The sequence below is a fragment of the Tachysurus vachellii genome, chromosome 12 (genome assembly GCF_030014155.1).
Source record: "Tachysurus vachellii isolate PV-2020 chromosome 12, HZAU_Pvac_v1, whole genome shotgun sequence".
In the NCBI taxonomy this organism is placed as follows: domain Eukaryota; kingdom Metazoa; phylum Chordata; class Actinopteri; order Siluriformes; family Bagridae; genus Tachysurus; species Tachysurus vachellii.
Window position 1 is genome coordinate 21,646,756 of NC_083471.1, and position 22,361 is coordinate 21,669,116.

Genomic DNA, 22,361 nt, shown 5'->3' on the forward strand with positions numbered 1-22,361 from the left:
TTGATGCATTATTTGAATCTGAATTAATTTACACAACAACAACACGGACGTTATGTTTTTGGGTTGAAAGCAAAACTCCACGTGTTTGTTCTCATGCACTGAGCTCCAGAAACATGCGCGTGCCCGCGACCGCTCATAACTCGAGGGGTTGTTTACAAAGCTGAGCCGATGCAGAGTTCACGAGCTACACGAAAGTTCATCGTAGTCAAATGTTATTCATTCTGACTCGATCAACAACGGCTTTAAGTAAGATGTGTATGGAACGTGGAAATAAATACGCACGCGCTGAAAACAAACTAGTGATAATAAATACTGATAACCTGTGTTATAAAAGCAAATAAATCTAAAAAGTCAAAGAGTAAAGATTTAATAAAAAAAAAAAAAGGCACATAAATAGGATTTATGCATGGATATACTATAATAAGTGTCAGTTTGTGCTTTGTCATTTATATATTTGGCCCTAACACTAATTGGTGAATGTAGTATCTCGGGAACACAAAAACAAAGTGTGTTTTCAGCACTGGGAGGCTGTTTAGCACTGGGGGCGGTTCATGTGCTCCTAAACGCGTATAAACGGCAAATCAGATGAGCTTGTGAACGCTGCATTAGAACTGGATTTACCAAAACAAAAAAAAAGGGCTGCGCTTTAATCAGGGTGCAGTAGCTTCTTCTCAACAAACAGATTTCACACGATTTTTATAACTCGATTCACTATGAACTCCAGCTGCTAACAGGCTAAACGACGGCATTGAATATGACCCTTTCTGTGCACTTCGTGGTTTTGCTCAGCTTTGCTTTGGGAGATTGTTCATCTGTTCATGAAGGTAGGAAATGAGTCTCTTTGTTCTCTGTTCAGTTTATTAGAATAAGTTCTAAAAACGGATATAACGTGTTATTCATACACATTAATTCTATTTTCACATTTTCAACTATTCATTGACGTGTGTTTTATGGATTTTCCCTTAATGTTTTCACAATGCACCAAATATATATGTTTGTGTGTATATATAATAATATATAAAATTCAAAGCACTACAATAAAAATGTCAGCTCAGTCTTATTTCTTTTGTTATCATGTATGGAAAGTAACCCTGTAAAAAAATATTAGTTTTTAACAAAACACAAAGTAAACACATTCTACATACAATGTACATAGTGTATTTTCATACTCCTCATTCTCTACATATATTGTGCCTTATATACAACTGCACTATTTTATTTATGTGTGTATATAACACCTTACTGTACATTCTGCCTAATATTTCACATACACACCATATATACACACCACACACACACACACACACATATATATATATATATATATGTAAATGTGTGTATGCATGTATGTATGTGTGTGTATGTATGTATGTATATATCTAGGTATTTAGTGGACCTGTTTATTCAGCTTACAGATTTTTTAATGGCAAAACTTATAACCTTCTACTTGTTGTTCCTTTACAACAGTGTCTGCACATTATTTCAATGCCATAACCATAGAACCATTTACTTGTACTTTTCAACAATGTCCACACATCTCTGCACTGCTAAATCATTTATATTTATTCACTGTACATATGTCTACATATATATTACATGCTGTACATATGTTTACATATATATCTGCACTTGTCTATTTGCCCAATTGCTACTCTGCACTTCTGGTAGATGCAATGACAAAGTTTTATCTATCGGTCTATCTGTCTGTCTGTCTGTCTGTCTATCTATTTATCTATTTAATGTTGTCGAACTTGACTTCCTAAGCGCTACTGAGATCCCTACTGCTTTGTAAGGAATGAATGCACTGATTTACCTTAACATGTTTTGTAACACTTTACAGAGTGCATATATGGCAAGGGTGTGCAGTACAGGGGAGAGCAGCAGAAATCCTCCTCAGGCCGTCTCTGTCTGAACTGGAACACCACGAAGCGGGACTATGACGTCACACTGCACCCAGACATGTCCACAGGTAAGAGAGAATGAAAGGTAGTCCTTCATCTAGCACACAGTCAGTCTCTCTCTCTTTCTCTCATACATTCATATATATATATATATATATATATATATATATATATATATATATATATATATATATATATATATACATACACACATACATACACACACACACACACGCACACACACGCTACTCATTACAAAATGTCTCTTGTCTGGGTTTAGATGCAGAATGTATCCAAAATTCTGCACTGCATTCTTAGAGTTTGTGTTTCTCTTAAGTATGAAATAGTGTACGGTGCCATTTTTAAAGTAATAATAAAGGGATTTGTGACTCAGTGGTTTGCCCAGCTTTTCAAACAAACTCTGTGGCAAAGGCAGGGCTAGAGAACATTCGAGGGTGCCACCACCTATACACGTGCTTGATTGTTAAAGTCAAGTGCCAAGAAAAAAGATCTGCATGACATTTACTAAGTAATAGCATTCCACTGTATGTTTAAAATGTAGTTATTCTGTGTCTGTATTCTCTATTTAACGCTGCCTTCACATGCCACCACTTGGGGCATCTAATTATTTGAATTCGACACACTGCCAACATTAGGTAGAAAGCAAGCTGTTTCTTCCACCTGTTATAAAAACACACAATTGGCGCTTATCTTTCTTAAACAACACTGTTCTTTTTTAGATTATATATCTATGGACTTGGTTCTGCACTGTGGACAGCTGAGGGCTTATTATGTCTTGTGAAAAAATAGAGACTGAAGAATAAAGTGAAGCTTGATTCTGTTCATAAATTTAAAAAAAAGTGTGTGTGTGTGTTGGTAAATTACTGTGGTATACGAGAAATAAAACACTTTGACGTGATGCACATCAGCATTGCTGATTGTTTTTATGTAACATCACACCTTGTTTTTTTCTTTTATTCCTTTTTTATGCCTTACTCAGCAGCTATATTGAAATTAATTCAAGATTAAGCCCTTGTTTTGAAGTCCCTTGACCTAGTTTGTATGGAGTGTGTGATTTGAGCGGTTTAAAAGTTCCCAGGCAGTTCACACCAGAGGTAGATCACCTGTTCATCTGTATTCATAAGTTATACAGTTGATGCAAATATTTTACTTAGAAGTAAGCCATGATTAAATGAACAATATACACCTTCGACTAATAGAAAGGGATTAAAGAATAAAGCTTATATCTTTGTGTTTTGTCGTTTGTGTAATTAGCCCTATCACAAATCGGCGAGTATAGTATCTCAGAAACACAAAAACAAACTGTAAATTAGGTGAATAGGCTCCGGGTTGGATTCACATCTTTGAGGGACATTAACATGTAATTAGGATAGAGACTGTTTTCATAGTAAGTCTTGAAAGTATATACTTGGAATAGGGATTGTAGTGTCTTCAATGATCAACCACATCCAAGGTCATTTATATAAAGGAAACATCTTTGTCTAGTTTGTTTTTAAAAAAATTCCCTAATTTATAAGATGGTAGTTTGCTCTCACTCACTCACTCACTCACTCACTCACTCACTCACTCACTCACTCACTCACTCACTCACTCTCTCTCTCTCTCTCTCTCTCTCTCTCTCTCTCTCTCTCTCTCTCTCTGTAATTGCCATTGTTGTTTCAAGTTGTCAAGTTCCCTGGATTTTTTTTTTTAATACTGTTAAACATTTTATGCCATTTATCTCTATAAAACACCCAGCATACCTTTTAAGTCTTTGTTGGTTAATGTGCCGTGCTTCTCTACAGGTGTAGGGAACCATAACTACTGCCGTAATCCCGATGACTCAGATGAGCCCTGGTGCTATGTTTCCGGAGCAGATGGACAACTCCGGAGAGAAGCATGTGCTATTATGGAATGCCAAGGTAACCATCTTATTAAACCTGCTCAGTACTGATCGACAGCATCTATAATCTAAACACAGATCAGCAGTTGGTAACTTTTTTATATAGAGATACTGTTGAAAATAAAACACTTTTTATAATATTGCAAGTTATTGCTATTGAATGAACATTTCTTCATACCACATCCATTTTCTACAACTGTAGATATTTGATGCACTGTTATTTAACAAGAACAACAAAATTATAATTATTGACATGGTGAATAGAAGTTCATGGTGAATAAAAGTTCATTCAGCATTTATGGAAGGAGTCGAGTTCGGTGCTTTGTAACAGTCAGGGGTAAAGGTGCAACATTACGCTTCCCACCAGGAGAATGTCTAAGGATGGAGGACTTTGATCTTTCTGGGGTTTCAGTAAAATGATAAGTTCTGTTTTTTTATCTTATTCATTTCAGTAGAAATAAAAAAAGAGAGCTTCATCAAGGAATGTCTTTTTTTTTTTTTTTTTTTTCTTAAGCCCATGTTTTTTTTTACCCCTTGTTTATAGCCCGAGTCTTCTGACCTGGTTTGTGTGGAGTGTGTTATCAAGCAAAATATTTCTCCAGTATTTGGCACCACGTGCACAAACCTGTGGATTGCTTGCTCATCTGTCCTGCTTTCCTATATTTCTGAACACAGTGCAAATCATTTGCCTCAGGGATTGAACGCTGTCCTCACTGAGGTTCAAGTGTTCCGTGTGTCAAGTTTTTTTCCTTGTTCAATCGTGTACTTTCCGCCCCATATTTGGGCATCATGTAGAGATTTATTAAATAAGTCTGTAATGGAGGATTAATAAACTTAAGGAAAGGTAGAGAAGGTGCTTAATGACCTGGATCTTCAAGTTTATGAAAATGGACCAGTTGGTCAGGCTTCATGTGTCCTTTTTTTCTGAACGTGTCTCCTTACACTCTCCGAGTGTGTGATCAGGCAGATCAAGTCAAACAAGAACAAAAGGAAACTTTTCAGACACGTATACTTCAGGAAGTAGTCTCGGATTTTGATTGGGTGAAAGTGAAATATTCTCCACGGTAACAGCTTCTAATTGGTTTGTCGCCTCTGCGAACTGTTTGAGGTTGGAGCAGTTTGTAAACACTTTTTTTTTTAATGGGGGTGTGGAGCAGAGGAGGTAACGAGAAGATAAGCAGAGTTGTTGTTCTCAGCTCAGGTTTCTCCCTTCCATGAACCCATTAAAACATTTCAAGCAGAATGTCGCTCTGTTTAAAAAAGAAACTCCTGTCTCTTTCCTCTAGCAAATGGCTGGAAGGTAAAAACATGAGCAGGATCTCTGTGTTTGTTCAGTCTGTCTGCTAATGGAGGCTTATCGCAGTTGTTGCCTTCTGAAAGCTAGTTAATCGGTCAAATTCAATCTAAGCTTCGTCTCTGTAACAGACAAGACACAACCCAAGACTAGAGCTGCAGAAATGAACACAAAATAACATTGTATTGTTATATAGTGGGATTTGTGATGATAAAGACATTTTTCTTTGGTCATGGTAATGATGAAACCCTCAAAACACACCGTAACAGCTCACTCACTGCACACTAGAAATTGTGTGATATTTTTTTCTTTATTTATTTATTTATTTATTTATTTTTAGCAGAGCTCATTTTCTTATACTTATGTAAGGATAAGTGGCTTAAATAACAGTCTGGGTCCTTTTTTTTTTCCCCCCCAGAAAACAGATTGTTGCCATCTTTCTGTGACAAGATTGTTTGTTTTACCCCACAGGCCTAAATCCTCCAGTGCTTCAGGGTACATTACACGCAGCATGATGATCTTTATATAAAGATTACAGGAGTGTTAAACTCGCTAATCACATGGCCATTTTGATAAATACACATCCATTAGATCTCAAATAATATTTTCTTGTCTGACGGAACAAGATTCTCTCGTTTGTGCTGTTAAATTTCGCTTCAGGGCAGTAGGAGGAGTCTAAAATATAGGACCGTCAATCAAGCAGGATTTCTCTGATTTTTTAATCTTCTTTTTAAAAAAAAGGGTTTAAAAAAAAATCTTTGTCAGACATCATTTTGAAATGAACTAACGTTCCCTTTGATGACTAGATTTGTGTCTGTTCATGACGGACTGAATGTGAACCAGCACCAAACCGAGCAGAGGAAATAAACATGTATAAAACTTGGATGTATTTCAGCCACTTTAGCTTCAGCATTTTAAACGTGAACCAGGAGATTCTCCATTACAGCTCATTCAGTCATATTTGTTTGTGAATTATTTAGCTGAAGGCAGCTGTGGAGTGTTTTCACAGAGTTTGCTGGTCGGTAAATGGCATTGATGGAGACATACATGTTTATTCTCCCAGAATTAAATACAAAACAGACATGTCTGATCCATTCAGAGTCTAATGCACCAGATAGTAACCATATAATCACATAACCACTAGAAACGTCTTATTTTTTAGAAATGAATGAATGATTGAACTGTTAAAACATTAAAAGGTTAGATAATTGCTAATCAAGACCTTGAATCATGTCTGAATGTGCAATCAGGCAAATGACCTTGTAATCCACAGAAGAAAACTGTTCAGAAGAGTCCACTTGCGTCACGAGTCCTTCTGTAGAGGAGGAAGCCGCGACGGAGCAGTTGGACGTCGGAAGCAAGTCGGAAGAAGTTGGAGCTGTGCAGCCGGTGGTGGGGGTCAGCCAGAAGGTCAAGACAGGACCCAAGAAGAAGAAAGACCTAGGAACTATGGGTACGTCTTATGATTGTTATTCATAAATAAAACTTCAAACTTCTCTCTTATGCCTGAGCAGCTCTGATCTGAACGGAGAAATCTGGGAGTTTATGTTGTGTCGGAATCTGGCAGCGTTTGGTCGCTTCATGTTGTTTGTAAATGTTTGGAGAGATGAGCAGCTCTGTTCAGCTTTTTCCAGAGCTCAGTGGTGTTTATCTGCTGATGTGCTCTGTTTTTTTTAGGTTACGTCTTTGCCATCATTATGATAACCATCATTATCATACTGGGAGTGGGAATTACAACGGGTTACTTGTACAAGCGGTAAGTGTACACACACACACACACACACACACATACAAACACATACAAACACACCAGCACAAAGCAGAGAGAGAATTAGTGTCAGTACAGAACAGACCAGAGCGTGAAATCAGAAAGAGGACACAGACAAAGCACGGCTTGTTAGAAAGAGGGTTAGATGAAATAAAGCGAGACAGCACATGCTGTAAGTCATTTGCTTGAACGAGTTGAGGATCGTTCATGTGGAGACGTTCTGGCTGCTCCTGAATGATCTGTCAGTTAATCAGTTGTTTACGTTGATCAGTAGTTTGTGGTGTTGGGAATCTTGTGAAATGGCGTTCAGTGATGTTTGTGTGTGTGATTAAGAGCATCAGGAGGAGAAAGATGCTTTTTAAGTAATTATAATTATAAAAAAATGTATGTAATATTTATTTAATTTAGGGGGCTTTTTTTTCTCAAATCCACTGATCTATAATATTAATTCTCTCTCTATATTACTAAACAAAGTGGGTCGAATGCAGTGTCTAGAATTTATCAATTTAATTGTGTCAAATAAATACATATGTTTACCAATTTAAATATCTTTTCATTCCATTGCAATTCTTATTTTTTCTTCTTTTATTTTTATATGCTATTTTCTCCTCATTCCTTTTCTAATGCTAACTAACTTTCTGGGAACGTTCACTCTTGGTATGCTAGTTAGTATGGCTAATCAGTTAGCCTGTAATAGCAACACAATACAATACATTACTTGGCTTTAGCATTTAGAAACTTGTGAGGAAGTTTGCTGAAGGTTAGTTAAGTAACTGTTTAGTTACACAGTGCCGGGTATCTAGCTAACTTGGCTAATGCTGCTAGATAAAGTCATGCTAGCTGTTTCTGTCTTTTTTCATTTTTATAGCTATATTATAATTAAATTATAGCTATTATATTTTAATACATAAGAGAGCTGTGATTTCAGCCTGGTGAAGCATCTCGGTAGCTTTCTTTCACACAGACGCACACACGTCCTTGTATAGCTATTCACCGACCATTTATAAAGATGTAATAAACAGAGCAGTTAATTAAGTTACTTCATCGAGTGTTTTGGCATCGCAGAGATAGGAGTTTATTTTAGACCACACCTAAATAGTTGATGACAGAAACGAGTTCAGGCTCATTGCAGAGATGTATTTGAAGAGGTGCAAGATGGTTGCGTAATGCTCTCGAACATGTTACACAAAGCCGGGCACGATAAGAGACGATACACAGGTGCACACAGACGAAAATAAAAAGGAAGGTTGAAGAAAGGGAGCTAGAGGAGGACTTGCACTTCAAATAGCATGCCATGAGCGTAGTTTGTTCACTCAGCCATCACTCGTTTTTCTTTCTTCTTGGCTCAGTATAAGTGATTACCGGTCCAGACTAAAAATACACATGCTCTCTGAAGCATCCTAAATATGACACCTTCTGAAGAGGTTCTCTAAAACATAACCTTGGAATATGTAACTCTAGTATTAAAGCTGCACTTTCTGGAACTAAAATAACGATGACTTTAAAGATGCATTAGAAAACATGATTTATAATATTACCATTAAACGGGTTTGAATAATTTAGTCGTTTCAAGGGTCTGTTTACTCTGGAAATTAGCTACACTGCAGTTCAGGAACACCCACTTTCCCAAAGAAAAAAAAAACAATCAGAGAGTAATTGCACTATAGCGGGTTGGGCAGTTAAAGGCAACTCTTTCCACCAAATCTCAAATTTGCATTTATATAAAAAAAAAAAAAAAAAATCCCTAAGCTCCTTATTCATAGTTATCGAGCTCTTCTTGTTTTATTTACAGGGGTCGTGACCTGAAGAAGCAGCACGAGCAGCGTGTGTATGAGCGAGAGATGCACCGCATCACACTTCCTTTCTCGGCATTCGCCAACCCCACCTGCGAGCTGGTGGATGAGAACACCATCGTTGTAGCGGCGGCGAATGATTCCGCCGAGCAAGCGCCTCCGCGAGGCGTCGTCGAGGGCAGCGACCCACTCATTGACTCTACAGGGACCCCTGGAGCTTGACGAGTCCTGGATAGGACCACAATGATTAAATCTTGAGTCTCAGAGGATCAGTACCAACCCATACACCCTCCTATCTGTCTGTCTCCTGCATTTCAGGAGAAGGGAAAGCTCTTTACAGACTTCTTAGCATCCTCATCTTCTCAACAACAGCGATGTTGAGGAGCAGAGGATGCACCAGGACACATCACGGACAAATCAGGATGCGTGGACCAGGGGAGGAGTTGTATAAAAGTGCATGTCAGGATTTTTTTCCTCCCCCAACACCAATCATGTGTAAACCTTTCACTGTGATCTTTTGGAGTGTTCGAGTGACGTGCACACTCAAGGCATTTCACCAGTTTGCATGCTGGTTATAGCATGATGGTATGTTCACAAGCCTTATTTATGCACATGATGAAAATGAAGCTGTGTATTATAACAGGGGTAAACTGACGTGCTTGTTTTATGATGATCTTGCATTATGTTAATTGGAGAAAAAGGGCAGAGCAAGTACAAGCATTTTATTTAGCTCCACACCGTTTAGTGCTCTAGTGTCCCTCAGGAGTTGTAGCACTAAGTATTCGAGTGGCTTTTTTTGGTCAGTTAGCAAAGTGGATCTACAGTATATTCATCAGCTTCGGTGGGATCCTGCAGGATTTATTATAGGAAACAGGTTTCCACACGCAATTGCCTTAGTGTACTGATTTTAATGAGGATTTTTGGAGTGTTAATATTTTGGGTGGGTAAAGTACATAAAATACATTCCCAAGGAAGACCAATGCAAAGAAATGGTGATTAGCAAAGCATGGTGGGGATCAACCAACACCTAAGTGTTCCTCATCTGGGATGAGATTTAAGATGAATGATTTAGACTGGAAACACAAACGTTTCTGGTTTTAGTCTCTTATCTGCTTTGCATACTGCCAAATCTGATCGTGCTGAATCCGATCTGCTCCAGATAAACTCCATGTGTTGGACGCTGATCATTTGATGTCTTTTCTACACTTTTCTGGCCACAAGCTTCAGAATCTTGAATCTTGATTGGCTCTCTGCATTTTCATTTATGATGGAACAACAAACATTTTTTGTAGAAAGGTATCATCACTGGGTTGGGAAACTTCATCATCCCGTCTATAAAAGAGAAAAATTTTGTAGGGAAGGAAGCTTTTGGCCATGTTTCGTAACGAAATATAGCAGACTGTAGCGAGAGATCCGGCTCGGGAGACTTAACACGACTGAATTTATTATTTTTCTTTATATTGATAGATGAAAGCTGGCTTGGTCACTTATTTATGTGAGCAAATCCATCATGAGGAAAACAATCTTGGAAACCTCTGAATTTTTCCCGTTCTTTCGTTTCTTTCCTTTACTCTTTTTTTTTTTTTTTTTTCTTTTCAGGATGGTATGTAGATCTACATTGTGTTATTTTGTTTTATGTTCATATTATTAGGACCTGGAGTCTGTATTTTTTTTTTTTTTTTAATTTTCTGTCATGATATAACACACCTGTGTATAGTTTTCAGAGATCTTATTTTTAATGTTTGGCAGATTTTCACTGCTATGAAGAAAAAAAATAAATAAATAACTTTAAAACACAACAGCATATTCAATGATTACAGTTGCATACTGAGGATTTGGTTTTAGTTCATAGATAATAGCATTTATTGGTTTTAATGTCAAATGAACAACACTTAGTCAACGAATTAAGTTACGAGTCAGAAACACAGGAAATACAAATCAGTGGTTATGATGTTCACACATCAAGTACCTTTTTTTTTTTTTTTTTTTTTTTGAAAGAACACGAGAGGAAAAGTAGTGGACTTTTTACATTCTACAACAAGCGATCAGCAAACCAACGTTATCCCACGCTGTTCAAATACAACTTCTATATAATTCTGACACATCAAACTACAAAAATCATATCCAGTTATTTTTATGTTTTGTGCTTTTACACAAACATCATTAATGCTACTGAACTTGCAGCTGCTTTAAAAAAAAAAAAAAAAAAAAAAAATTTTACAAAAATCTGTAACCACTTGTCCAGGACAAAGACTCACTAATCATTAAAGCCTCCTTTTTGTAGTGGGGAATAAAACAGACCTGTTACTGGCAGTCATTTCTATTATTTTTATATATATATATATATATATATAATTAGTATTTTTTTTTCTTTTTTTTTTTTTTTTAAACAGTTGATCCAGTTTTTTGTCCAGGCATTTTGTCTTTATTCCTGCTGAGAAATATACGCAATAATGTAATCAACCACCAGAGGGCAGCAATGTTCAGTAATCCTCACAACCTGGAACGGTGCCTTTTAAATCAGCACCAGTGCTGAGTTCACTATAGAGTAACAACCTGAATTAAACAGCCTGTGCTGTACATGTTACAAAGTCATCCAATTGATTATCAGTCTCTCCAGCAACAAGATACTGGGAATTGTATTGAAGGAAGTTCGACGCAGGCTCACAGATACACGAAAAGAAGCCGTACTTAGACCCTTGTGAGTTTTATTCTGATCCTAGCAGCTGCATGTCATTTGGGTTCTTTTTACAGATTAGCGCAAGCTCTTCAGATATAAATAGGAAAAGAGATGTCCAAATATACCAAATTTACTCTGTAATGTAAGGAAAAAACCTTACCCTTAAGTGAAAAAGAAAACCTCCTTGAGTCATGAAATGTGCCTCCCTGGATCCATCAGCTCTAAAATGCCCTTAACATTCTAACTCAACACAAGCACCCCAGTGTGAGTGCACTGGAAACACACCAAGCGCACAGAATCCAGCATATCCGTTTGTGTAAACTTGTCCGTGTAGGTCATAACAGATTAGTCAGCACCCCGTGCAGTCTGTCTGCAGGCACAACTATACGAGTTTTGCGTCATCTGGCTACGTGTCGTCTTTTTCCAGGCTGGAGTGCTCCGGGGACGAGCTGGATTTCGGAGACAGATCTTCACACTTGGACCCGTTAGGCTTCGAAAGTCTCTGCTGCAGCTCATCGAGCTCTGCTGGAAGAGGGATCCCAAGCTCCAGGTTTAGAGCCAAGGCCTCGAAACAGTCCTCCAGCTTCTGGAAAGCCGGCCTGTAGAGGAAAGACGTCAGAGACGGGGGTTAAAATGGTGCTTTGCATCTTTTATTCAAATAGAAGACTTGCTGATTTTCTCTAAACACATGCACAGGGCAATGCAAAGGGTAAATGTTAAGAACAAGTCAATGAGTAAGCTTCAGGATTTATACAGATTAAAGTACAGGAGTGTGAGTAAACCAGGAAAATACATTTTAGACTTATTTAGTAGTTATATCACAGAGATGCTGCATTCTCAAGTCTGATTGGTCAGAATGTGTTGATTGACAGCAGCACTAACACCGATGTTGGCTGTGATTCAAACCACTGGTTAATATAAATGGTCTTGTTCCAACACATTCTCGTTTCTATAGCAACAGCTTAGTCACAGCATATGCTGAATAGGTTAATTTAATAAAATTGTATTAAACAATGTAAAGGAGAACTATAGAATCATTTAGATGGCACGGCTTTCTGTAAGGACTTTACTGTAACTATTATTAACTTGATGAGGGAAAGTTTAGATGAGGGATGAGAGATATTATGAGGGATGTTTATAGATGCTGTTACATACGTGATCATAGAAAGTAACTTGGCTTGTGAAAGTTCCACATTATTAAATGTAGCTGTAAATGTTTACATATACATGTTGTTCTTTAATAATTTAAAAAAAAAAACCACTGCCAGAAATGATTGCCGATATGCTGTAGTACAGGATAAGGTTAAAAACACAACAACAAAAAACCTCGACCAAATTTTAGCCCCATATCAGGACCCATTGATGATTATTTTCTTCAAACAGCACAATCTGATGTGTATTATTCCTTATGCAATACCCAGTTCACTAGTGAGAGACAGAGGACAAGAATCTCCTCTGCAGGATTGCTTTGCAAAGCTGATTGTAATTCAGTGAGCATTCAGATTTCACTCAGCAGAGAGGAGGAAAAGAGCAAGCTGGCACTCAGCCCCTGTGTATCACTGGTTTACATCTCTTCAGCTCCATTATAACTGAAGACAAAACTCGACCTGGCAGGATTGGGGTGTCGAAAAAAAGACACACATTTTCATTCAGATATCATAGCTGGCAGTTTTTGTTGCACCAAAAACACAAACCGGTTGTCAGGAACGAGGTCGCAGCAGGCCACGGCTAACGGGAAGAAAGCAGGAGGACAGTCTTCAGGTAGAAACTTCTCTGTAAACTTGCCCACGTTGAGCCCGAAGTCCAGTGTGCGGGGCAGACACTCGGGATCGGCGTACACCTGCCCGATGATCTAAAGCCACAAACATACAGAAAATGAACAAAAGCCATGCACACGCCCCACAGAGCCGGAGAAGATTCGAGCTGGACGTTTTAGCACTAGGTTTTGTGTTAGTCCTCGCAGGCTTAAGACAGGATTGTACATTTTAGCCAATGTGAGGAAAAAGAAAGGTGAGCCGAGTTGTGGTGAGACACACCTCGCATAGCAGGATGCCGTAGGAGAAAACATCCACCTTCTCGTCGTAGCGTTTACCTGTTCGACACAAAGAAACAAAAGACTTAATGAAGAAGTAATGATGCATAAAGCTTCAGGCTTGAGTAATAAACACTTAATGCAAAACGTCTACATTATTTATTCATGGTCCCACACAGAGAAGCTGTTGTCTGTATCAATAAAGTTTTATGCAAGACAGGAATGTTTATGGAACAATTCCCCTGAGAAATGAAGCTCTAAATCTAGTATATAGTTCACACAGAGGCAGAGATGTCTCTTTTTACAGGGAAGGTTTTGTGGTTAAAGGTTTACAATGCAAGTTAATGCCCTTAGACTTCTATTCCAATGAGCTTTTCAAGGAAACGAGTTCTCCGTTACGGGGAAAGGCTGAAATTCCTGATGGTTATGATCTCACGTACATTACAGTACGCAGTGGTTAGAGATTAGGTTGAAGAACAGTGAAACATTTCTTTAATAATATGTTACTTATCCATACTGGCTTACATTATGCAACTCTATTGTCCAATTCTTTCCTACTGATTACTTCCTGTTGTGCTGGACTCATTTTTGCGAAATTCTAAAAAGTCAGCTCTTAATTAAACAACTGAAATTTCTTGCGATGTTGGAAATCCTTCTCACCGTTCAGCATCTCCGGAGCCATCCAGTACGGGTTGCCCACCACCGTGTAGCGCTTTTTGCGGTCGATGCGACGCAATATCCGCTTCTTGTTGGGCTTGTCGGGAGGCGGCTGCTTCACCTTGTCCTCCATGACGAGACGGGACAGACCGAAGTCTGCCACCACCACAGTGTTGTCCTGATGTCAAAATGATCAATTATTTTCAATTCTATATAATAAATAGGCTTTTTTTTGGGTGGACATTAAAGCTTATTGTACAAATCTGTAGGTGATTCAACTGAAAGAAAATCTCAGTCATTTGTACGTGTACAAAAGACAGCTGACTTCAGGGAGTGTAGCGTTTGTGCAGGAAAGATTAAGTCTCAATTTAAAATTCATTCATTTTCTAAAATAAAATAAAAACAAAAACAGTGTAATGCTTTCTCACTCCGGTCTGATCATTCATTCATTCACTCATTTTCTACCGCTTATCCGAACTACCTCGGGTCACGGGGAGCCTGTGCCTATCTCAGGCGTCATCGGGCATCAAGGCAGGATACACCCTGGACAGAGTGCCAACCCATCGCAGGGCACACACACACACTCTCATTCACTCACGCAATCACACACTACGGGCAATTTTCCAGAGATGCCAATCAACCTACCATGCATGTCTTTGGACCGGGGGAGGAAACCCGAGTACCCGGAAGAAACCCCCGAGGCACGGGGAGAACATGAAAACTCCACACACACACAAGGTGGAGGCGGGAATCGAACCCCCAACCCTGGATGTGTGAGGCGAACGTGTTAACCACTAAGCCACCGTGCCCCCTCCGGTCTGATCAAACAAATAAAAAAAGACTGAATGAATCAGACAGTGTTAGGTTTCCAATGATACTTTTCTGTATCAGGAACATTCCAGAAGTTTCAGGTAAAGAAGGTGATTCACTGAGATTATTTTCCATCCTGCTCATGCTGAGCAGCTGCCAGCTACCAAAACACAACCAAAGCTGGTCAAACTGGTAGACCATCCTTCTCATCTGCCTGCTTATTTTTAACCTCCTTAATAGTTACATAAACTGTTCACTACATATGGAAAATTATTTTAGATCATTTGTCTTTTGTGTCATTTGTGTGCGTGTGTGTGAGTGCCTGTGTGTGTGTGAGAGTGCCTGAGTGTGTGTGTGTGTGTGTGTGAGTGCCTGAGTGTGTGAGTCTCTCACTACCACACACACTCTCTCACTATCACACTCTCTCTCACTATCACACACTCTCTCACTATCACACACTCTCTCTCACTATCACACACACACTCTCACTATCACACACACACTCTCACTATCACACACACACTCTCACTATCACACACACTCTCTCACTATCACACACACTCTCTCACTATCACACACACTCTCTCACACTCTCTCACTATCACACACACACTCTCACTATCACACACACTCTCTCACTATCACACACTCTCTCACTATCACACACTCTCTCACTATCACACACACTCTCTCACTATCACACACACTCTCACTATCACACACACTCTCACTATCACACACACTCTCACTATCACACACACTCTCACTATCACACACACTCTCTCACTATCACACACACTCTCTCACTATCACACACACTCTCTCACTATCACACACACTCTCTCACTATCACACACACTCTCTCACTATCACACACTCTCTCTCACTATCACACACTCTCTCTCACTATCACACACTCTCTCTCACTATCACACACACACTCTCACTATCACACACACACTCTCACTATCACACACACACTCTCACTATCACACACACTCTCTCACTATCACACACACTCTCTCACTATCACACACACTCTCTCACTATCACACACACTCTCACTATCACACACACTCTCTCACCATCACACACACTCTCTCACCATCACACACACTCTCTCACCATCACACACACTCTCTCACCATCACACACACTCTCTCACCATCACACACACTCTCTCACCATCACACACACTCTCTCACTATCACACACACTCTCTCACTATCACACACACTCTCTCACTATCACACACACTCTCTCACTATCACACACACTCTCTCACTATCACACACACTCTCTCACTATCACACACTCTCTCACCATCACACACACTCTCTCACCATCACACACACTCTCTCACTATCACACACACTCTCTCACCATCACACACACTCTCTCACCATCACACACACTCTCTCACCATCACACACACTCTCTCACCATCACACACACTCTCTCACCATCACACACACTCTCTCACCATCACACACACTCTCTCACCATCACACACACTCTCTCACCATCACACACACTCTCTCACTATCACACACACTCTCTCACTATCACACACACTCTCACTATCACACACACTCTCACTATCACACACACTCTCACTATCACACACACTCTCTCACTATCACACACACTCTCTCACTATCACACACACTCTCTCACTATCACACACACTCTCTCACTATCACACACACTCTCTCACTATCACACACACACTCTCACTATCACACACACACTCTCTCACTATCACACACACTCTCTCACTATCACACACTCTCTCTCACTATCACACACTCTCTCTCACTATCACACACACACTCTCACTATCACACACACACTCTCACTATCACACACACACTCTCACTATCACACACACTCTCACTATCACACACACTCTCACTATCACACACACTCTCACTATCACACACACTCTCTCACTATCACACACACTCTCTCACTATCACACACTCTCTCACCATCACACACACTCTCTCACCATCACACACACTCTCTCACCATCACACACACTCTCTCACTATCACACACACTCTCTCACTATCACACACACTCTCTCACTATCACACACACTCTCTCACTATCACACACACTCTCTCACTATCACACACACTCTCTCACTATCACACACACTCTCTCACCATCACACACACACTCTCACCATCACACACACTCTCTCACTATCACACACACTCTCTCACTATCACACACACTCTCTCACTATCACACACACTCTCTCACTATCACACACACTCTCTCACCATCACACACACACACTCTCACTATCACACACACACTCTCACTATCACACACACTCTCTCACTATCACACACACTCTCTCACTATGACACACACTCTGACACACACCGACACACACTCTGACACACACTGACACACACACACACTCTGACACACACATTCCTTCTGGTTCTCATTCACTCAAACTCAGGATCGTTCTCTCTCTCATTCTCCACCTCTCTTTGCAAAACATGTTTTTGTTTTTCACCTTTGTGGATATTTGGCCTGTCTTGACATGAAGGCTAACCTGCTCCTCCCTCATCTGATGAACACATACAGACAATCCTTCGAAGTCGGGATGAAAACAAGGATTTAACACCATCAAGGCTATCTGTCTGTGTAACTGAGACACAACTAGTGCACTCAAGGGCAGTGTGAAAGCAAACACAAAGGAGTGTGTTTTGTGAACACACACACTCTCTGACCTCTTAATTAGTTATTAGGAACACTTTTTCATTAGGAACACTACACTAACACTAGCTAATAGTGTTAGTGTAGTGTTCCTAATAATAAAGTGTTCCTAATAACAGAGCCTCAATTTGTGGCCTTTTGCAGTCGTACCCTGCCACACTTAAGTTTTAACGTGATGTGTGTTCTAAGACAACGCTCTGCTCAATCGTGCAGAGTGGATACGGAGTTACTGCATCCTTCTTGTCTTCTGAAACCAGTCTGATCATTCTGTGATAACCTCCATCATCATCAACAAGGCATTTCCATCCACAGAACCACCACACACTGGACGTTTTTTGTTTTTTCTTTAATCCACCAATTCTGAAGGCTGATGTGAAACTGAGTGTGTGTATTCCTAATAAAGTGTGTGTGTGTGTGTGTGTGTGTGTGTATAAAATGTCACATACCAGTTTTACCAGGCAGTTGTGTGAGTTTAGATCTCTGTGTATGATGCTCATCGAGTGCAGATATGACTGAATGGGGGGAGAGAAAGAGAGAGAGAGAGAGAGAGAGAGAGAGAGAGAAATAAACAATAAATACATGTTGGATACTTCATTTATAGCTCTAAGGCTTTGTATGACGGCTTGTTATAGCAGGTAGAACATGTTAGGAACATGCGTTCAGGAATCCTGCAGCCAGCATGCAGTTTTATTATAGAATCCTGACAGGAATGTATATAAATGTGTGTGTTCAGGTGGTTCAGCATAGGCTTTGGACCCTATAACAGTGACAAAAGGTGAAATGTTTCTCCCAAAAGACAGAAGATATGGTAAACAGAAACTGAAACTGAAGTGAACTCCATTAAAAGATGTTCTGAGTAATAAAACAGCTTCTACTGAGCAAAAGTACCTTCTGCTTTTAAGCACTAATCTAAAACGTGCTTCACAATGTGCTTCAATCCCACAGGTTCATTTTAAGAACTCACAAAACTAGTATGACATGAGGGACGAGAACAGCGGATCGTGTGCCAGCTATATTTACAATACAGTTCACATAAATTCATGACAGGATTGAGTAAAATAGTTAATAAACCACATACATCTATTTACTATGATGACTTATAATGATCATTATCACACCCTATGGACCGGTAAAACAGAATGTACAATAAGAGAAGTATGGCATCTCACAATGTTCCTGTGGACTGAAATGCTTTATGAAATGAATGTTTCTGCTGTGGGTCTAATAAAACATCCCATTCATGTTTGTGGTGTTAACAGGCTTTAATATAAAAACATAAATGCCAGTTTTTGCTGGGCTGATTCCAGTTTCACAGATTATAGTCATGTTGCTTTATACAGTCCTGTACAGTTTGGGCTCATGCGCACGTCTGTCACTGTGAAGGAGCTGCCAGCTTTGCACGTGAACTAGTTTAGCACTCACCATTCCTGAAGCAATGCCCTTGGCAAAGCTAACCCTCTGCCTCCATGGGAATGGGTCCTGAACAATGAGAGACAGAGAAACAATAACATCAGTATTATCATGTTACAATAACTTCACAGACCCTGATCATTACAGTCACATGGAATATTGTTATGCAAAACTGATAGTAGAGATCTAGGGAAACATACAACCAACAAAGTATAACAATTCAATTATATTTATTATAAACTAGGGCTAAACTACATTAACTCAGAGATTACTGAAAATGACATTTTAGTGACTTTCTGTATAATAAAACACAATGAACTTGAGCGTCGAGTGGATCTTGGTAACAAATGCCCTCAAGGGGGGGAATACCTGGAATATCAAAGGTATACTGCTAATGCGTGTCATGATATTAAAATTCTTATAGCATTATATAGTTCTAATAACACACTAAAGCTACAAATAAAAATGTAAAACAATAGAAATGTTATTTATTTGAATGACAGTTGGGACTTCCAGTGTTAGCGAACCCCCCACCAAAAGCGAAAGTGGTCTGGTCTTCTTGTTCTGCATGTGTTGTCAACAAAGTAATGAGCGTGAACGGGGGAGGTGGGTAGGTGGGTGGGTAGACAACTTATAACTATTAATAAGTCGTGGGCTAATGGTTGGAGAGTTTGACTCCTAACCCTAAGGTTGTGGGATCGAGTCTCGGGCCGGCAATACCACGACTGAGGTGCCTTTGAGCAAGGCACCGAACCCCCAACTGCAGCATAATTGGCTGCCCACTGCTCCGGGTGTGTGTTCACGGTGTGTGTGTGTGTGTGTGTGCACTTTGGATGGGTTAAATGCAGAGAACGAATTCTGAGTATGGGTCACCGTACTTAGCTGTATGTCACTTCACTTTAAAAAGGTAAGCCTTTGTTATGCTACTTGTGAAAGAAAAAAGCGTAACTTATGACCCCCTATTTAATATCTCAGTGTTGCTGAGTTTTCAAAAGCATAGTCTTTTTGTAGTACCGGTTATTGTAGCTAACCACAGAAATGTCCGTCCTTTGAGCGCGTGATCGCGGTGTCCAATCAGAAGTGTTTAAATTCAGAGTCCAAACAAAACGGCTCAAGAACGTTTTGTAGTTTTTGTTCAGCGAGAGTTCACTCAGTAAAATTGGAACGCTTCAAGATGTAATTAAGATAAGATTCTAACGGGAGTTTTCGCAGGACTGCGAAACTAGGTTGTGTGAAGCTGAAACTATTGAGAACTTCGGTGATTATAAAGAAGTGCTCGTTGCTTTATATCCCAATTACATGGAGCAACACACAACTATAAATTGTTTATGAGTTTATGACATAATCGGTCGTTGTGGCTGTGAGCAAATTACTATGGTATAAGAATAAATCAATTTGGGACATGCTGTTATTGTGAAACAATCAACTACAGGGGAAATCCATTGTGCTGCATCACACCATCCTAAAGTTTAGTATTGCTCTATATAAAAACAGCGAGCCAGGTATCAGGTGATAAGGAATTAGATAGGGATCAGGGATCTGTTGTATTGAGGGAAAAGGGATTGCTATATAACCAAAAAGGCCTGTGCTTTCCCCTTTTATAGAAGAAACTAGTAAAGTGACACAATAACATAAGAAAAAGCTTGAATTTGGGGAGATTTAGAAACTGTTGGCCATTTGTTTTCATATCTGACATTGAGAACAGATAGTGAAGATGATGTGAAATGTGTTTCACATAGAGTTTTCATCAAATTCGTTGTATTCAGTCATTGTGGGATACATGGATTTATCATATTGTGCAGACAATAACACAATTATGAAAAAATTTATGTATCCTCAACTTGCTCACTGGAGAGTTAAGGCTAATGGCATGAATGCCATTAAAGCAGGTACAAGACCATCTGTAATGTTTATTAAATTCAATTCTATTGCATTCTTCTCTGAGACAACTTGTCTAACTCAAAGTGCTATGGTAGATCTCCAGGTTTCATCTGCTGGCCATGTGCTGGTACTGAGACAAGTCCAGCAGAGAGGGCTCACAGGAGGAGGCCAGAAAAACAACCTGTTCTTTGAACTTTCTCACCTGGAATCACTTTCGTTTTCTCTCTCTTCCTGCATTCCTTCCTTACTCTCCCGATGCATGCATCCCCCCCCCTTCCCCTCCCACCCCCTTTCAGTAAAGTGCACTGCACCTCTGTATCACTCCATCTGTACAGTTTACCTCAGGACATGAGAACCAGTCTCAGACGCTGTCTGGTTCAAATCCTGGCTTTCTGCAGTCGCTAGAAAAGCCGATTGTGGAAAATAAAGGAGCATAGAGAGAGAGTGAGAGAGAGAGAGAGAGAGAGGGAGAGAGAGAGAGAGAGAGAGAAAAAGAGAAAAGGAGACGGAGAGAGAGAGAGAGAGATTTATCCGCTGGAACATACCACATCTCTAATGAAGTCCTTCAGGGTTCCGCCCTCGATGAACTCTGTGATTAGATTGAGTCGCTTGTCTTTATACAACACGCCGATGAACTTGAGGACGTTAGGATGATCTAAACTCCTCATCACTTTGACCTAGAAAAAAGGATATTTTTATGAATTCTAATAATCAATACACGTTACGCTTTATAAGCTTGAAGGAAAGCCAAAGCTATAAAACAAGAAAGACAGTCCTTGTCCAACACCAACCACTGCAGTATTAAGTGATGTGGAAGTAAAACCTCACCTCTTTTAGGAAGGTTTTCTGCGTCTCTTCATCACACCGGATTAGTTCTTTCATGACCATGACTTCTCCTGTGGCCTTATGGGTGACCTGTTCGACAAACAAGTCATCAACTACCTGGTGATGATGCAGGTGCTAAAACTAGCAAACTTTTTCACCAAGCTGTCTTGTTTTCACCGGTTTGAGAGCCAGATTATTTTTTTTGTAATAAATAACCTCTTGTTGTCATGGTGACAGAATGATGGCAAGCCCCTCACTTCACCGGTTCTTGGTTCTAAGAGGAACAATTTTTTTTCTTTGCTTGCAGAAATCTGGTTATTTTTGTAGGTTTCTGATTTAGGCATCGACACCGACACTGGCACTCTGACAGCACAAGAGAGTTGATCATGACTGAAAACATTTTCAGAAAGAAAACAGTGGACTGACCTTGATGGCCTGACCGAAGAAGCCCTTGCCGAGCACCTCTCCGTGGATGAGGTCGCACGGTCGGAAAATGCGATGTGAGCAGCTGGAGGAGGCTCGGAGTGATTCAGAGCGACTGATGTCCCGGGCTAGTATCGGGTGCTCCTTAGGAGAACCGGGCCCCGGAGACTTACAGATACTGTTACTGCGCCTGGGGGGAAAACAAACCATACTGTTACACCAGCACAGCAGTGACACTTTAGTGG

At 39.8% G+C, this 22,361-nt stretch overlaps 2 protein-coding genes across 2 annotated transcripts in view; one reads left to right on the forward strand and one right to left on the reverse strand.

Moving 5' to 3' along the window:
- The first annotated feature begins 592 nt into the window (after positions 1-592).
- Positions 593-10,458, forward strand: pik3ip1 (phosphoinositide-3-kinase interacting protein 1). Its single transcript, XM_060883530.1, has 6 exons — positions 593-824; positions 1,841-1,969; positions 3,707-3,823; positions 6,372-6,551; positions 6,776-6,854; positions 8,659-10,458. The coding sequence occupies exons 1-6, from the start codon at positions 755-757 to the stop codon at positions 8,879-8,881; spliced, it is 798 nt and encodes a 265-aa protein (XP_060739513.1). The 5' UTR covers positions 593-754; the 3' UTR covers positions 8,882-10,458.
- A 154-nt stretch (positions 10,459-10,612) lies between these two features.
- limk2 (LIM domain kinase 2) overlaps positions 10,613-22,361 on the reverse strand; it is a 34,665-nt gene continuing 22,916 nt past the window's right edge. Inside the window, exons 8-16 of the mRNA XM_060883284.1 lie at positions 22,120-22,306; positions 21,697-21,783; positions 21,414-21,545; positions 19,000-19,056; positions 18,024-18,089; positions 14,032-14,206; positions 13,376-13,431; positions 13,034-13,191; positions 10,613-11,938 (exon numbers count right to left, since the gene is read on the reverse strand). Coding sequence (XP_060739267.1) covers positions 11,746-11,938; positions 13,034-13,191; positions 13,376-13,431; positions 14,032-14,206; positions 18,024-18,089; positions 19,000-19,056; positions 21,414-21,545; positions 21,697-21,783; positions 22,120-22,306 — 1,111 coding nt within the window. The 3' untranslated portion in view covers positions 10,613-11,745. The remainder of the gene's footprint in view (positions 11,939-13,033; positions 13,192-13,375; positions 13,432-14,031; positions 14,207-18,023; positions 18,090-18,999; positions 19,057-21,413; positions 21,546-21,696; positions 21,784-22,119; positions 22,307-22,361) is intronic.